At 38.3% G+C, this 15,524-nt stretch overlaps 1 protein-coding gene across 3 annotated transcripts in view; it reads right to left on the reverse strand.

Annotated features, from left to right (window-relative positions):
* Positions 1–15,524, reverse strand: part of helz (helicase with zinc finger) — a 51,891-nt gene that overhangs the window by 21,112 nt on the left and 15,255 nt on the right. For all 3 annotated transcript variants that reach the window (XM_055041098.1, XM_055041101.1, XM_055041097.1), the window contains 8 exons: positions 14,672–14,824; positions 14,306–14,576; positions 13,587–13,713; positions 13,229–13,441; positions 12,786–12,916; positions 8,760–8,939; positions 6,757–6,858; positions 4,974–5,152 (listed from right to left, as the gene is read on the reverse strand). In XM_055041098.1, coding sequence (XP_054897073.1) covers positions 4,974–5,152; positions 6,757–6,858; positions 8,760–8,939; positions 12,786–12,916; positions 13,229–13,441; positions 13,587–13,713; positions 14,306–14,576; positions 14,672–14,824 — 1,356 coding nt within the window. The remainder of the gene's footprint in view (positions 1–4,973; positions 5,153–6,756; positions 6,859–8,759; positions 8,940–12,785; positions 12,917–13,228; positions 13,442–13,586; positions 13,714–14,305; positions 14,577–14,671; positions 14,825–15,524) is intronic.

Here is a 15,524-nt window from a genome sequence, read left to right on the forward strand (position 1 = left end):
CATAATCCATAATCCATCTTGCCCATGTTCACGCCACACAGTGAGACACACCCAACCAGGCCAAAACCGAACCAGACAATAACTGGCTAGAGAGAGATTTGACAATAGAGATAAAGCTTAATTAAGATACCAATTAGTGCAAAGGCACACATTAGCATTTAAATCTTCATATTCTGTTTTCGTTGAGGGCTCCAAGATGGTTCTACACTCTCATTTAACCGGTCCTGAAAACCTAAGGCAGGGTTTTTATAGAGAGAAGGGTTGAACCCGGATTTCAAAAGCTCAACTGGTGCTTGGCAGCATGAGTGGGGGAGATAAAACGGAATGGCAAATGAGTGCTGGAGCAGGGAGTGGAGGGGAAAAAGAAAAAAAAACGAGAGGCTAAATAACAACCTGCCTCTAAAGCTGAACCGGTTTCACAGGGAGGTGCATGCAGACATGAAATGTGACTGCTAAAAAAATTAAATAAAACTTCTGGGTTGTCAGAAAAGTAAACAAGCACCACAAACATGTCTAGAATAAAATTGAAAAAAGAGGGGCAATCTGATATGGAGAGGAGTTTCAGTCTTTAGCAGAACCCTTTGAACAAACGAATGCATGCAAACAAATGCTTCTGGGCATTTTCAGCTCAACAGTAAAATCTGACTAACCAGTGCCAGTCTGAAGAATCTTTTATCATAGACAAAGTAGCAAATATCTGTGTTTCTGCGCACAAATGTATTGAGCAAAACTGCGGTGACATCTGCCGAGTCTGTCGCACATCTTATAAGTGTTACACCTGGAGACCGTCATCTCCTAACAATTCCTGCCAGAGGTCGCTGTGAGCACCACTGTTATAGAGCTTGTGTAACTTTCCAATCAAACTCACAGTGCGGAAAAGCTATGCTGTAATTACAGAGTCCAACCGATTTTTGTCAGTCCCCTGATACAAACTGCATCGAACAGGAAGCCCCAATCCACATCAACACAGCGCAGTCCAATAACAGCTTACAAATGATGTAGAGGAGATGTTAGGGACGGGAATGTTTCAAGGAATGGGAGATCAATCGGAAGACAGGAAGGGAAAAAATATGGTCTTTACAATCAACATGTCAGCAGACAGGCAGCAAAAAAGGAACCCGGCGCTTGATGTTTCACCTTAGAAACGTCTACTGGCGCCGGGGGAATGGATCTCACTATTAGAGGTCCAAATTACATTTTCTATACTTTACAGAGCTAATAATAAAGTTTGCATTTGGAAAAAAATAATAGTGTGACATTTAGGAGTAATGGGGGGAGTTCATAAGCAGATGTAAATAAAATCAGACAGAAGAAAAAACTCTCAGATTAAAGTGGCAGCTGCTTCTAATCGCACACTCCCTTGAAACAGCTTCCAACCCTTTTGACAGGTTTGGAAAGTCTGGGCAGAGATCTGTGAATGAAGCCACACCAGGTCTTGTAAATCCACACTTGTAAAAAAGTTTGTCAGATTGGTCATAAATTATTCTGTATGTGTAAAATTACGTACCCTGTTTTATGTATTGTGGTTTCGGCTGCATGGTCTGACACCCTTTCGGGCCCGACTTAATATCAGAGCAGGAAAATACTTTCTATTTTTTGACATCAGCGTAACTGCAGACCAAGCTGTAAAATCCCAAAGTCTCAAATCCTATAAATATATACATGAGCTATAGATGTTCTGTACCAGGCTTGTTTACAACCTGAATCGTTTATATTATTAATTTTGTACTACATGAGTTTGATAAATATGCAGATATACAGTAGATGTAATCTGACAGGAGGAGTTTATATGTTAAACCAGGTTCAGAAATAATAGCCTGATTATGAACGGTTTCAGGTGAACTGAAAGGATTCAGCAAGTTTCAGTCTAAATTTAAGTCTTTGTATAAGGCCATTAAGATTTTAACTTCAAACCCACAAAAAACCCAATAGATTAATTACTCAATAATTTATGCTTAAATTATGCACATCAGGGTTTCTGTCAGATTAAGCAACAAAAATTTAAGGCTTTTAAAACCTTTTTGAAAGACCTTACATTTTATGAAAATATAATGCCAGCTTACATTTTTATGAATTTAAGACATTTTAAGGCTTTATTTTAGTCTATTCTGTTAGCCTAAGTTACTGGTAGCAGGTTACAGCTAACTATTGAAATTTGTCATGCTAAGCTGCTCAGGATATGGATTATGTCAGCACGTTTTTTAAATAATAAAAATGTTTGTGTTCAATCTGTCAGCTTGTTTTTTAGTCTTTTTTTTAATATTCTATGCATATATTTTGGAACGGGTCTAATGAGGAAGAAATGTCACAAAATTTCTTGCAAACATTTCTAAAGTTACACCACAAAATCAGAGATTTTGATTGCAAAACAATTACAAAATCCTAGATGAAACAAAAGTTGAGTATGTTCTGCCAGCTGATTGATGCATATTTCACACATATCAATAATCATATTGAAGGCAGGCAGAAACAGGAAATTCTCAGTCCTTGAAACAGAAGTTTGTGAATGGCCTTTCTTTTCTCCGTTTGAGGTAATTAAACAAGAAGACTCAATTAGAATTAGGAGACATTCCCTGTGCTGCGTCCATCATCTCTGGTTAATGAAGCCTATAAATTACTCATACCAGTTTATACACACACTAACTTTTTGTTCGATGCAAACGATGCTCCGCTGGCTACAGACTGAAGCTAGCTTGCAAATTACGCAACACGTTCAAAAGACTGCGCTACAGCCAGAGCTTAAATAATTTAAAAGAAAATGCAGGGCAGTACTCCAAACGGAGGGGAAAAAGCTGCTACAAAGTGGAATATGAATATAAAAAAATTTATTAAATATTTGGCATGAAATCTTGATCACTTAATTTCCAACAAGTCAAATCCTGTTGAAACCATTTGGGACAGGATTAAAGACTGTTGTGAAAATAATGAAATGAGAATTCTGGTGGCAACTTTAGGACATTTATTTTTTTTCTGTATTAAATGAAACCCTGGGGGTAACTAGGATTTAAAAACATAAATTAAACACTAAACTGAACAAAGTTTAATTTGTCTCTCGCCACAACCAGAGTGGTCAGCTTCCATCAGGAGGCCTGTGACTCAAATATACGAGTGAATTCAGCTTCCAAACTCCAAAAGTACAAGCAGATATAAATGAAAACCAAGACTCAATTTGGACTTCCTGTAAAACAGCAACGGGCCGAGCGTTAGAGTTTAATTGTTAAATGGACTAAACAGATTGAGGGCAAATTAAGAAAAACCAAAAACAGAACAGTCTATGAAAGCTGCGGCTTGATTCCAGGAACACGGTGCTGCTTTTACTAAATGGTTTTAACTCATTTTGAATCTGCAGGAAAGAAACAACACTGAATTTGTTGTTTTTTTTACTCTCTTTAAGATAATGAGCCAAATGGAACAGTGCAAATTGTTCTATGCATGTCTGACAACCTACCTGAGAACTGGCATTTAGAAGAACAAATGTAAATGTCAACTTATGGCTAAAATATACTAAATTTAGAGTCAAATTGTTCGAAGCAAATAACCCTTCATTTGCTTCTGTTTGGAAAAATCTTGATGTTATCAACCAAGGCAAGTTTTACATTCAGACCAAAATCTACAAATTTAGGTTCAGTTTTTCCAGCTAATAACATGATACAAACTTTGAAAGAAAAAGTCAGTTTTGGTCCTCAATATCCATATTCTCAGTAGCTGAGATGCTCATAAAAAAAGTAAAAACATAGTAATGAACGAAAAGAAACACAAACAGTCAAGAAAAAGCGAGTCAATCACAACTGATATCAGCGTCACACCTTTAAGAGGAATTGCATGCTTTCTGAAATCCTGCAGCTGTTCTTGAAACGTATTAGCCCCCCAATCAAATGCTTTATCAAAGATGGAAGAAAAGTTAAGAACTGAGTTTCCAGTAGAAGATTCGTTATTGCTACTTAAGAAGACTCGCCATCTCTCCATTGCCTTGTTTCCCATCTATTTTCATCACCAAATGCCAGCAGAGCAGGAGAGATGCAACATGGGGTGGGAGGCCTAATGACGTGCAATACATTAGAAACAAGCAGATGGCGTACCCAGGCTAGAGACAAAGCCCCCTCCCCTGATACATTAGTGCCGGTTATTAGCTTGCGCCGACAAATCGGTTTGTTTTCCACGACTTTGGCACAACTTAAATGAATTCCACTCCGATCTCCCAATGCCGACTGTCGAAGTGACAAGAATAACCAATAATGCAGGTCTAATGCACAGAGCAGATTTTTTTTTTTTTTTTACTGATATTGCCAATTAAGACCTTTTAAGACATTTTTCTGAATAAAATTTAAGACCTATATCATGACAGAGACGTCCAAAAGAAATGAAGTGAACCAAAACTGTGAAAGTTCTGGGATCTTTGTGTTTCTCACATGGAATACGGGTCGCTAGTTAGCTGGGGAGCCATAAGTTAGCCATTAGCTAGCCCACAAGTATGAGCAGCTTGTTAATGGTAGCATTAACTGGCTTGAGCCACAGAAAGCAGTGAGTGATTATGTTTGTGCATGGCTCAAACTTCTGCCTAATAAAAAATGTCCCATAAGAAAAAAACTACCTAGATTATTTGACATTAAATAGCCCAGCCATGACAAAATCAAGATCTGCGATTAACGTATTTAAGGCCAACTTACATTTACTTTAATGAATTTAAGACATTTTAAGGCCTTCATTTTAGATGCATAAATTAAAGAATGTGTGAACATCCTCATAAAGGTGTATTTGAAAATAGATGCTGGTTTTAAACAAAATGTATCTCTGCTAGCTGAGAAATAGAAAAACAAGCTATATTGCAAATTATGGGGTAGTTTCATGCAGAGTAGGGGGAAAAAAAATCCAACAAGTTTTTTTTATTTTTAAGATGAATGGCTGAAGGAACGTCACATAAAAACCCCCCAAACATAACCAACTCCTTCAATACAAGATTATTCTGGACTCACCAGGTTCCAAATCCAGCTGGCAGAGGTACTGGGAGGTGCTGAGGGTGACCACAACAACACGGTGCCTGAGGATGTCCTCCCTTGTGGGCATCTGGAAAGTGACCTGTGTGCTGGAGATGAGACAGTACTGCTGGACCACCGGGTGGACGGTCTTCACCCAACGGTTCCTGAAATATACCCTGGAAGGACAAAGGAAGGCAGAAACATGAGGATAAGGAGGTGCAAAGTTCTAAGCTATGTGCACATTTTAACCTGTATAGACCTTTATTTCAGTGTTGTGTAAAATTAAAAAATAAAAATGGCGCTTTTATGCAAAAAAAAAAACCCTACATTTTTCATGGAAAATCTGGGCATGTCAAGACAAGCAGGGCTTCTTTACCTCTGGAGTTGCAAAAATATTTTGAAGATGGGTAAGAAATTGTATTAGTCACCGTAAGGTGGTTCAAAAAAGAAATATTGTGTTCACGTCCTCATGGTCTTCATATATGTGCAGTAAGGTGAAAACAACAAAGCTGCGCAACAATTTGTGTTAATGTTGATGTATTGGTCTGCCTGCAACATTCAATAGCTGTAATTCAGATAAAATAGACTGATGTAGTGCCACACTGATTCACTCCAACCAGGGAAGTCTGACAAAGAGCCCACAGTGGAAATAACTTTACTGGATGTTGGCATCAAAATGGCAGACAGCTGAGAAGCGAAAACTACGTCTTCCCAACAAACGATCTAAAAATCTGTTCATTTTACACAGTGTTTAAAGTTCACAGCAATATAATCAGACTGTAGATTTTAGCTTCTTCGGTATTGCTAACACGGTTTCCTCTGCGCATTAATTCAAGGTAACTTGCTGTTTGAACTATTAAAATAAGTAATTATAAGTTTTTCAGAGGAAGTCTCAACTTTTTGCTGCTTTTAGCTGAAAAAAGGTCTTTAGGGTTGTTAATATGTAAAGTATTTGAAGAGTTGAGAGGAACAAGCTCTTTGGCAAATTTGCTAGAGAATTACAGGGCTGCTTCAAGTTGTTATGTTTTGTTTGAGTCCCACTTTGCACAACCTTGTTAGGATCCAACATTTTTCTTTCCAACAACAAAGTAAAGCTTGGAATGCATTATTTGCTCATCTAATATTTTATTTATTTTATTTTTTGTTTTTAACAAAGTCTACTAAAACTTGCCAGGACGGTTTGACACTCATGCATTGCTTGTGTTTTTTGTGTCCTTGATCCAACTGTGGCTTTGTTTGAAGTTGGTATGTTTGGGTCTTCTGTTAGAAAATAATTTTCCAAATGACAAATTTTTCTGTTTTCACTTGATACACCCTTCTAATTAGTATCTTAGAAACGTAGTGTAATGTTCTTCTTAACAGAAAATTCCTATCGGGGCAGAATGAAAAAAATTTGCTGGTAGCTCCACTTTCAGACAATGCTAGCAATGCTAGTTGTATTAGTCACACCAAAACAGCCGACAGAAGTTGAAAAATGTCATCTTGAGAAATTGCAGAAAACATTTCTTTCACAAGACAAAAGATCTTTGGGATCTGGAGAATGCTTTGCACAGTGGTTGGACTCTCCCATCATCAATACAGGATCTTGGTGAAAAATTAATGCAACTCTAGGTGGAAAGAAGTCTGCATCTTCCTTAAGCTAAAATAAGCTTCATGTACCTCAAATTAAACAAGGCATATCTGAAATAAATGCAAAATCAGAACCCAGGTAGTTCAGATTGCATTAGTTGCGACAGTACAGGGTGGAGAACAAAGCAGAGGGTGATTGGAGATGCAGTACCTGAGAGGTCTGGCGTGCTCGTTGCCTGCTTCCACATATGGATGAAGATAGTCTTTAATGTAAAGGTCAGCTGCGCTGTTGGAATGAGTGCAGATCAGGACCCTGTAGATACAAAAGAGAAACAGCAGCAATAATAAACTACAGTGCAGGAGAATATGTGGTATAAAAGTGCCATTTGATTTAAAACACTCAAAACTTATTTTTTCAGTTTTAGAAACTTAAAACTAAAGAAAAGAAAGACTGGGAAAGACACATTCCTCATTTAAAGATGGAAAAAAAAGAACATAAGCCAAGTAGTACAAGAGCATTCTTGAGATTTTCAAAGCCAGAATCGGTACAAGTGTAAAGATAGCAAAGACTTTGGAAAAGTTCGGTGTCAGAAGTTTATCACTGCATCCACCAATATAGGAAAAACACACTGCACAGCAAAGCGAAAGAAAATCACTGATAATTCAAATAAAAACATAGTCCCTTCAGGTCAAAGTTGACAAAATATTGACTATCAACCGCCTGAATCCAAAACAACACACAAGCTTAAAAAATTTGAAGTAAGAAAAAAGGTAAATTTGATTAATGACAAAAATCCCCAACCAGTTCCTGCACATTTAAAGAAATTAAGACTTTACAAGAGGAATAGGATATTATTATGTCCTTTACAATTAAGTTATTTTCTGTATATCATCATATTACGCTAGACAGAATTATTTGATGCAGTGATGACACGTTCTACGTGTTTACATACCTCATGAGGCAAGAAAGTTGCAGTAGAAAAAAAAAAAAAGCTAGCTAGCTACCAAGCAAGTGAGGTATGTTAGCAGCGAGTTAGCAGCAACCTTCAACATTTTGAGTCACAGAAAGCAACAATATCTGAATACGACTCAACTCTTGGCCAACAGAAATGTCCTGCGATTAAAAAAGTACATAAAATATGAAATATTAAACAGCCATGTCACAACAGCATTTAAGACTTCTGATGAAAGTATTTAAGACCAATCTAAACCGTCCATACCCGAATGATGACTATTACTTCTTAAAGCCATTTTTCTTTTACACACCCTGTTCTCTTATTAAAAAACAAAATGTAAGCCTCTGTTATGCGGGGACCGTCTGACATATTGCATTCATTTTTCATAAAGTCTAGCGAACCATTTACCTGATGGTGCTACATCGGTTTCTTTCCAGCTCAAGAAACTCTAGAATGTCCTGCGGCCAGAGTCACACAGAGAGCCGGCTCCGTAATGAAGAAAAATGCCAGTGAAGAAGCTACATTGCTGTACATCACTGTGGGGCCTGCAGACGTGGCGTAACTTCACTGACTGGCTCACGCTGCACATTGACTTCCATTCAAGGCCAGGGAGCGGACCGTAATAAAAGCCAACCATGTGCATCGAGGACAAATGACACATATTCGGCCAAATGACCAGTGTGCTTTTCTTTATAGTGACAAAACACACAACAATGGAAAACAAAGCTAATCACTCAGCACAAACAGGACCTTCGAGACACATATACATACAGCTGAGTGAACGACGCCAAATCTCATTTCTTAATTAACCTCCCTTACAATTTGACACATTCGTGTGCCAAGTCCCTGATGCTCCAACTGTTGGAAAGCCCGGTTATACAGAAAAAACTTTTGAAACCCCTTCTAATAATTTGGTAATATGTTTCCTTGCAGTACCAGCAGGGTTATCCTTTTAGACACTGAGGTTTTGATCTATTCTTTATAAAAATAAAAAAAAACAAGCTCAGTGAGACTGAATAGAATATTTCTGAATATAAATCTTTCTAGCTAGAATTGTGGAGTGCACAGACCCTCCCATCTTGTTCGGCAACATCTTGATGCTCTTTCCACAGACTGAACAGCGTCTCGGTGGGATTTGCTAATTAATAATGCATGAAAATCTAGGTTTTCCTGTGAAATATCAACACTGGTCAAAAGTTTCACATATAAGTGAAGGGATCCCTAAGCAAGCCAAAAAGAAAAGAGGCGAGATCTGTACCTGCTGTTGTCCTGGCGAAGAATGTGTTTGACAGCCTGTGCCAGGGTGAAGGTCTTGCCGGTACCATAGGGCCCAATGATGAGGATTGGGGGAAGAGAGACGGAGACGGGTGTGGTGATGGCCAGGATGGCCTCTTTCTGCTTGGCGTTCAGACGGGGGTCCAGCTGTTCGTCCCACTGCCTGAAACGAGACAAGCAGAAACTTATTTTAACATTTTGTCTCAAACTGTCCTCCAATATTCAAACAAATTGCAACGAAGGGCAACTTTAAACTCACAAGGCAAACCTTATTCACCTTTGACCAAAGGAAAACATATTATTGTTCTGTTTCTACATTATGCACCGACGAACGGACATGTCTGACATTTCAATTAAGTCGAAAATGGAGCTGCGTTCGATCCACTGATCAACTTATACCAGAATAAAGCCAGTTTCAGATTTATGTGTCAGTAGTCAAACATCCCACACTAATTAGCGGCTGATAAATCTGCAATCATTATTATCTTCACATCAAACAAAAAAGAGGCGGTGGAAAAAGACTGAAGAGAAGCACCACGCATTGACAGATAAATAGAGGTGTGTGTGTACATGTGTCCGAAACAGCTGTGCGTGCGACAGCAGACAGTCTTGTGAGTGATGGGAGTCGCTGTGGCTGTAGAGTGTGTGTTTGTCTCTACACATTAGTGTCCTCATTATAAAGGCTGCATCCTCTGAAGCTGTGAATCCACCGACATCAATTGATTGAACTCCAACCGAGACATAAATGAGGGTCTCTGTGTGTGTATGTGTGCTTATATAAGATCAAGGTATTATGTTTGGAGTGGAAAAAGGCCTAACCTTCATTAACATAAACAACTTATTTAGTATGGGTTCGATCAATTCTCTTCTGAAATGAAAAGAACTAATTTTGCAGTAAAATTGTAATACGGTTATATCATAATTAAAATGTCCTGGTGTGCGTGGTGCAGGGGTTTAGCACAACACACATAAGGGAGGCCTTAGTCCTCGACGCGCCTGTCACAGGTTCGATTTCCGGCGGTGACCTTTGCCGTACGTGCTACCCGTTCTCTCATGACCCAATTTTCTGTCAATTGACCATCAAATAAAGGCCTTTAAATTAAAAAAAATGTAAAAATGGCATGACAAAAATGTATATCCCACCCACATAATCAACCAGAACCTTCTTGCAATTCCTGAATTCCTTTTTACATGTTTTTATGCGGTGATAAGATTCAAGTCTTTCAGGTTAGAAGCTCCTCTTGGCAACACACTAACCTTTAGCTTCCTCCACATATTCTCAATCAGACTTAAAATTGAGTCCTTCTGTGTTGTTCTAACCCTTTATTACTTCCAGTAATAGCAGAAAATTGTTGCCAAAACTAAAACCTCTTATAAACAAGTGATATTTGTGACTACTTGGCTGAAGTCACAGGTTTCATAAATACTACAGCCAAGCAGATGCATGAATACCACAAATGTAGGGTGATACATATGCCTCCAAGACTATGGATGCTATTAAAAGTGCTTTGATTCCATCTAGTGGTCAGAGTGTGAACTACATGCAGATTATGAAAATGGAAGTGAGATGATCTGATAAACTCAAATCTTAACTTTGTGATAGATTGAAATTTCATGTATATAGGCCTACTAAACTCTTCAATAAGTGATTCGTTGCAATAGACTAAATTATTCTAAAATTCAAAAGAATTTTTCTAACTCAGGTTTGATGCATTTTAGCGACATTAGGCAACAAAGGAATGCAAATATGCAAATGTAGACATGGTGGTATACATGCACATGTTAAGTTATGTGCATGTATTTCAGTGATACACCTTTGAATCAAAGGATTACATTGAACTACAGAAAAAATTAGGAACAGCACAATAGCCTGTTTTAGAAGGGTCAAATCATTGGCATGCATCAAAAACAACCAGGTTAAAGGGGATTTTTTCACTTTCCTGTTGGTATTGGAATTTTCCAAGATGACAAAGAAAAATTTTATCTTGCATAGCTGATTGGTCTACATAATCAACCAGAACCTTCTTGCAGTTCCACAGCAGGATTCACACATCCTGCTGTGAATTTCTGTTTTCATACAAACAAAATAAAATTGCTGTGATTGGAGCAACACAAATACACAGGAATAATTTAGCTTTGTAAACTTTTAGGAGTGTTTCAGAACTCTGATCATGAAAAAAAAACAAAAAAAACTATTTCTCAGGGAGGTGAATTATTTATAGACAACAAAAACCTTTCAGGCTTTAAGGAAAAAAATAAATAAATCAAATCGAACCGCAGCTGACAAAACCAAGTCTGTAGTGTAAAATCTTTGTCTACATTTAGTGAAATATTCTCAGATCTGTGGTGGAATCAACACGATCTTCCACGTTACAAGGACTAGAAAAAACATGATGAATAGACAAAACATTCATTTTAAGCATTCTTAATTTAACTTCTTTATTATTGTGATTGAGGAGATGCTCTATGATGAACTGTGCTAAAGTCCAAATTATCCAAAGATTCTTGGGTATAGCATTATAAAAAGATGAGATTTTTCAGAGCACAAATTATTATTAAATGTTATTGATTTATTTTGTCATTTTGAAGGGCGAACAACCCAGATACGTGCAAACGATTACACAAACTGCTTGTATTCAACCGAAGCTCCTTCAAATCAAGTTCACTCTTCCTTGCTTTAATCAGAATTTCATTTCTAACTCTGACATAAATCCTGTTCTAGAGTCCTGAGAAGAAAGGCTGCTGCCAAGAAAAACTCACAAGGATTATATTTGACTTTGTCTCTTGTCAATAAAGATTACCGTGTCTTTTCCCCTCACCTGTCTGACATCAGAAGAAGAAAAACCGTAGAAGGAGCGGAAAGCTTTTCCGTATGGCCAGCGAGTCGGCAAGGTGACGGATGTGCTCTTATCTCTCAAATTGAGGTGACGTCCCCTCAGTGGAAGTATTTGTCAAAACGTAAATGACGTGGTGGTATTACCAGAGTTTCTTTATAATAAGCTCTTTTTATGATTGGGTTCATTTACCGAGATAAAAATAGACATTTTCTGAGTGCAAATTGTTCTTTCCTGCCGTTTATGATAGCATAAATGGCAGATGTTGCCTTTTAAATACAACCGGAATCCTCCTGTCAGCTGAATTTGAACGTAAAATATTACTCAGCTTCATTGCTGAACCAATCAGCTTTGCATGTTGACATGTAGATTCAATATTCTCTTGGCATCAGCAAGAATGCTTTAACATAGAGCATGAAAGCTGTAGTAGTGAGCATTACCCAGTTTTTTTTAACATTTCATATTTTTTGACACAAGGAAATACTTAATGAGCTTAATTAATAAACTGCAGAGGAGCAACTGAATGTACAGCAAATAGAGAAAGGGAGGTAAAAACACAGGGTGTAATAGGAGTGTCTGATTACAGCAGTAGCTCTTTGCGCTTTGAGCAAATGCTGATTTTATTATTTGATCAAAAAAAGAAACATTTTACCTTGCTATTAGGTTGGAAACTATGTACTATTTTTAAACACAACTTTCTACAAATATCAACATCTAAGAGAAGAAAATGTATCCCCTTTTTCAAAAGTTTTATCATTTTCTTGTTTTAAAGTTTAGAAATAAACAAATTTCTTTAAAAACTAACAAACATCCTTTAGCAGATACTTCACAGATCTAATTTTCCAAAGGGTCATGCAACATTAGTGGCTCTAAAAATTTTATTTTATTTTTTTTTGCTATTTTTTTTAGGCTTATGAAGGTTGCAAACTCCTGGCAAAAAGAAGCTATGGTCTTGGAAAGGGTAGTAATTAAAAATCCACATTTTTCATATCTATGTGCTAACAGCTTTGCACTGACCACCCTCTTTGGTGAGGAAGAGGCAACTGAGGTAAGACCATTCAAGCTCAATTAAATAATTCAGAGAAAGCACAAAGAAAAAAGAAGATATTTAGAAAGTGTTTAAAGAGTTGGGATTTCTCCACGCATGTGTGACTGTCCACATGTTGGATACGTACCTGTTTGGGCTCCACGGGATTGTGGGGACAAGGCCAATGTCAGGGAAAAGGATGGTGTTGTCTTTGATGCGATCCAGGGCGTAGTGCATCTCACACAGTGGCTGTCTGTTGAGCTGAAACTGGAGTTCCACCTGACACACACAGAGGAGTGTGAGGGTTTATTGCCAAGACGCCACAAATAAGTTCAAGCAATCAAACCTCCAATAATTCAGTGCGATGCAATAAGTACTTTGTGTGTCAGGTAAGTTGGAGAAGCTCGACTAGAAAAGCTTTTTCCATTCCATTTTTTATTTTGACCTGAAAAACACTTTATTTGATATTTTAACAAAACTATAGTACAAAATAGAGGAAAAAAATGGAAGTGCTTCACCACAAAATGCCATCAAACTAAAACTGGCTAAAAAGCATCAGCCTGTAATAAACTGTCATTTTTAAACTCTTACTTGTATTTCTCTGTCTGGCTGCAGCATCAGCTCCTCACAGCAGCTCTTGCAAATCCTCAGAAAGATGTAATCCTTGGTCTTCTCCTCTATCACAGCCTCATAAACGCGCTCTTTGACCCCAGAAGGACCGTGACCGCCGAACCCTTCCCGCCCCAATGGCAGCAGCAGAACTGAATTCACCTTGGTCATTACTAGTCTCCCAGCCAGAGTGTCCTGACAAAAGGGAAAAAAATATATATATATGCAGTTTGGGATAGGCAGTGAGCAGATGCAGGTGACATATATTTTTAAGAAAGCTACATTTGCTATCTTCAAGGTGAAAAAAACACATTTAATCACCAAAACAAGCTGTGTTTACCTCGGAAAGTGTTTCAGTGAGTTTGAAGCGTGCAAAGAGCTGTCCGTTCTGAGCATACTTGGCTCCAACAGAAATCCCAGTTAGCATGAAGCTGGTTACCAGCTGCAGGTTGGCCTTGATGTTGAACCTGGTGGATGACAATGAGTGCCATTAGTTTTATGAGGTTAACCTTTATGTCTATTTTGAGGAGAACCCATCTGCAAACAAACACAAAGGAGAGTAAACAGTGGAATCGTTTTCTATAAAGTGTGTGGTCTTGAATTATGGCAGAAAAGTTCCCCCATAAAATCATAAATATATATTATTTTTATGTAAGTTTGAAAAAGCGACCGACAGAATAAAACATCCAGATCTAAAGGAAGTCTCTTTTTGTAAAAATTCTTCAAAAGCAATGAAAATACAGATGATATAAATACAGAACAGAATATTAAATAAATCCCCTTTTCAGATGATCATATTTCAGCTCTTATTGTCCTGAATGATTAAACCGGTTACTATGAGCCAAGTTAAAAATATTAAAAATGAATAAACCTATACAGAGTTAAAATGAACCAACCAGTCAAATCAAACTGTTTTGTAAGAAGCTGCTGAGACATTAACAAGCTGCAAATTTATGAGGGTCAAACCTGACACCTGCTGGCGGTTTGGCATTTCATCACGCAAGAGGTTGAATTGCTGCTGCACAGGAACAAAGACAGAGTTCTATAAGCCAAACTCACTTGCTGACTTCCTTGTACTGAGCGATCTCCTCTATGTAGAGCAGGTCGTGCAGCCGGGCCTGGTAGTTGTCTTTGGTCAGCGTCTTGTCCAGGACGGACTGGGTGAAGAGCTGGTCGGCCGACAGAGGGATCTGGTAGCGGGCCAGCAGGCTCCTCTCCAGGTTGGCCACCGTCTCGTTGGGCGTGAATTCCACGATGGTTTTGCAGGACGAGTCCCAGCGCTTGGCGGTTATCAGCAGCTGCTGCCTGGCTGCCAATAGGTGCTCCAAGTCTGAAGAAAGACAAACAACAGACAGGCGAAATGAGCCGAATCAAGACCAGCTCTTTTTGGGGTGTCTGTGGGTGATCTTGCCGCCGTGATCGTACCTTCGATCGAGGCGGCGTCCACCATGATCCTCTGCATCAGCACCGGCTCGGAGCCGAAGTCGAACACGATGGTCTGTCTGAAGGTGCCAAAGATCTCGGTGCTGAAGCCCACCGCCACTTTGTAGACACAGTGGTCGAGGCCGTTGTCGGCTGCTGCTGGCAAAAACACAGGTTTTTCTAAGTGGGTTTAAACTCAGTCTGTTAAAGAAGGAAACGGTCATCAGAGAACACAGGCTGTGAAAATAGAGGTTTACAAAGAGCTTCTTTTAGCTCGATCCTGAAATTAAATCGCACCAAACATCTCTTGTTTTATGTCAATCAGAATTAACCAAAAGTATTCCTATTTGCTAAATGTAAAAATAATACAAGTACAGCTTTATTATCAATGTGTGATGGAGAGCTGGAGGTCCATCCCTAATGAATGATTACTGATATTATTTTGTTTAGTTTATTTACAGATCAAATGCTTTTTGTTTCAGTTCTTTATTTCGGTTACATTGTGACATTTAGTTAAACATTCTTTCAGGCACAGGGACTGGTCGTCCTTCCTGGACAGGGGGAATGTGGGGAAATGTCCGTTTGTTCCAATTTGTCTTCAATTTGTGCAGGGCGGAGCAGCAAAGGGAGACAAGTGCTCCAGGTGGTGCTTTAAAGCTCCTGGACCACATCATTTCCAATTAAGAGGAGTAATGCTCTAAGGAGTTATATTAAGTTAAATTTAATCTTTGATTGACCTTAGATTAGTTTAGTCCTAATGATTTGCATGCATGTAAATATTTATTGGTACCATTTATTGTTTTGTGTCAGGTTTGTGTAAATTATTTCTTGTTTTGTTTATTTTTTGCCACCCCTT

Source organism: Poeciliopsis prolifica, unplaced genomic scaffold, assembly GCF_027474105.1.
Source record: "Poeciliopsis prolifica strain line A6 unplaced genomic scaffold, Auburn_PproV2 SCAFFOLD016, whole genome shotgun sequence".
Classification (NCBI taxonomy): Eukaryota; Metazoa; Chordata; class Actinopteri; order Cyprinodontiformes; family Poeciliidae; genus Poeciliopsis; species Poeciliopsis prolifica.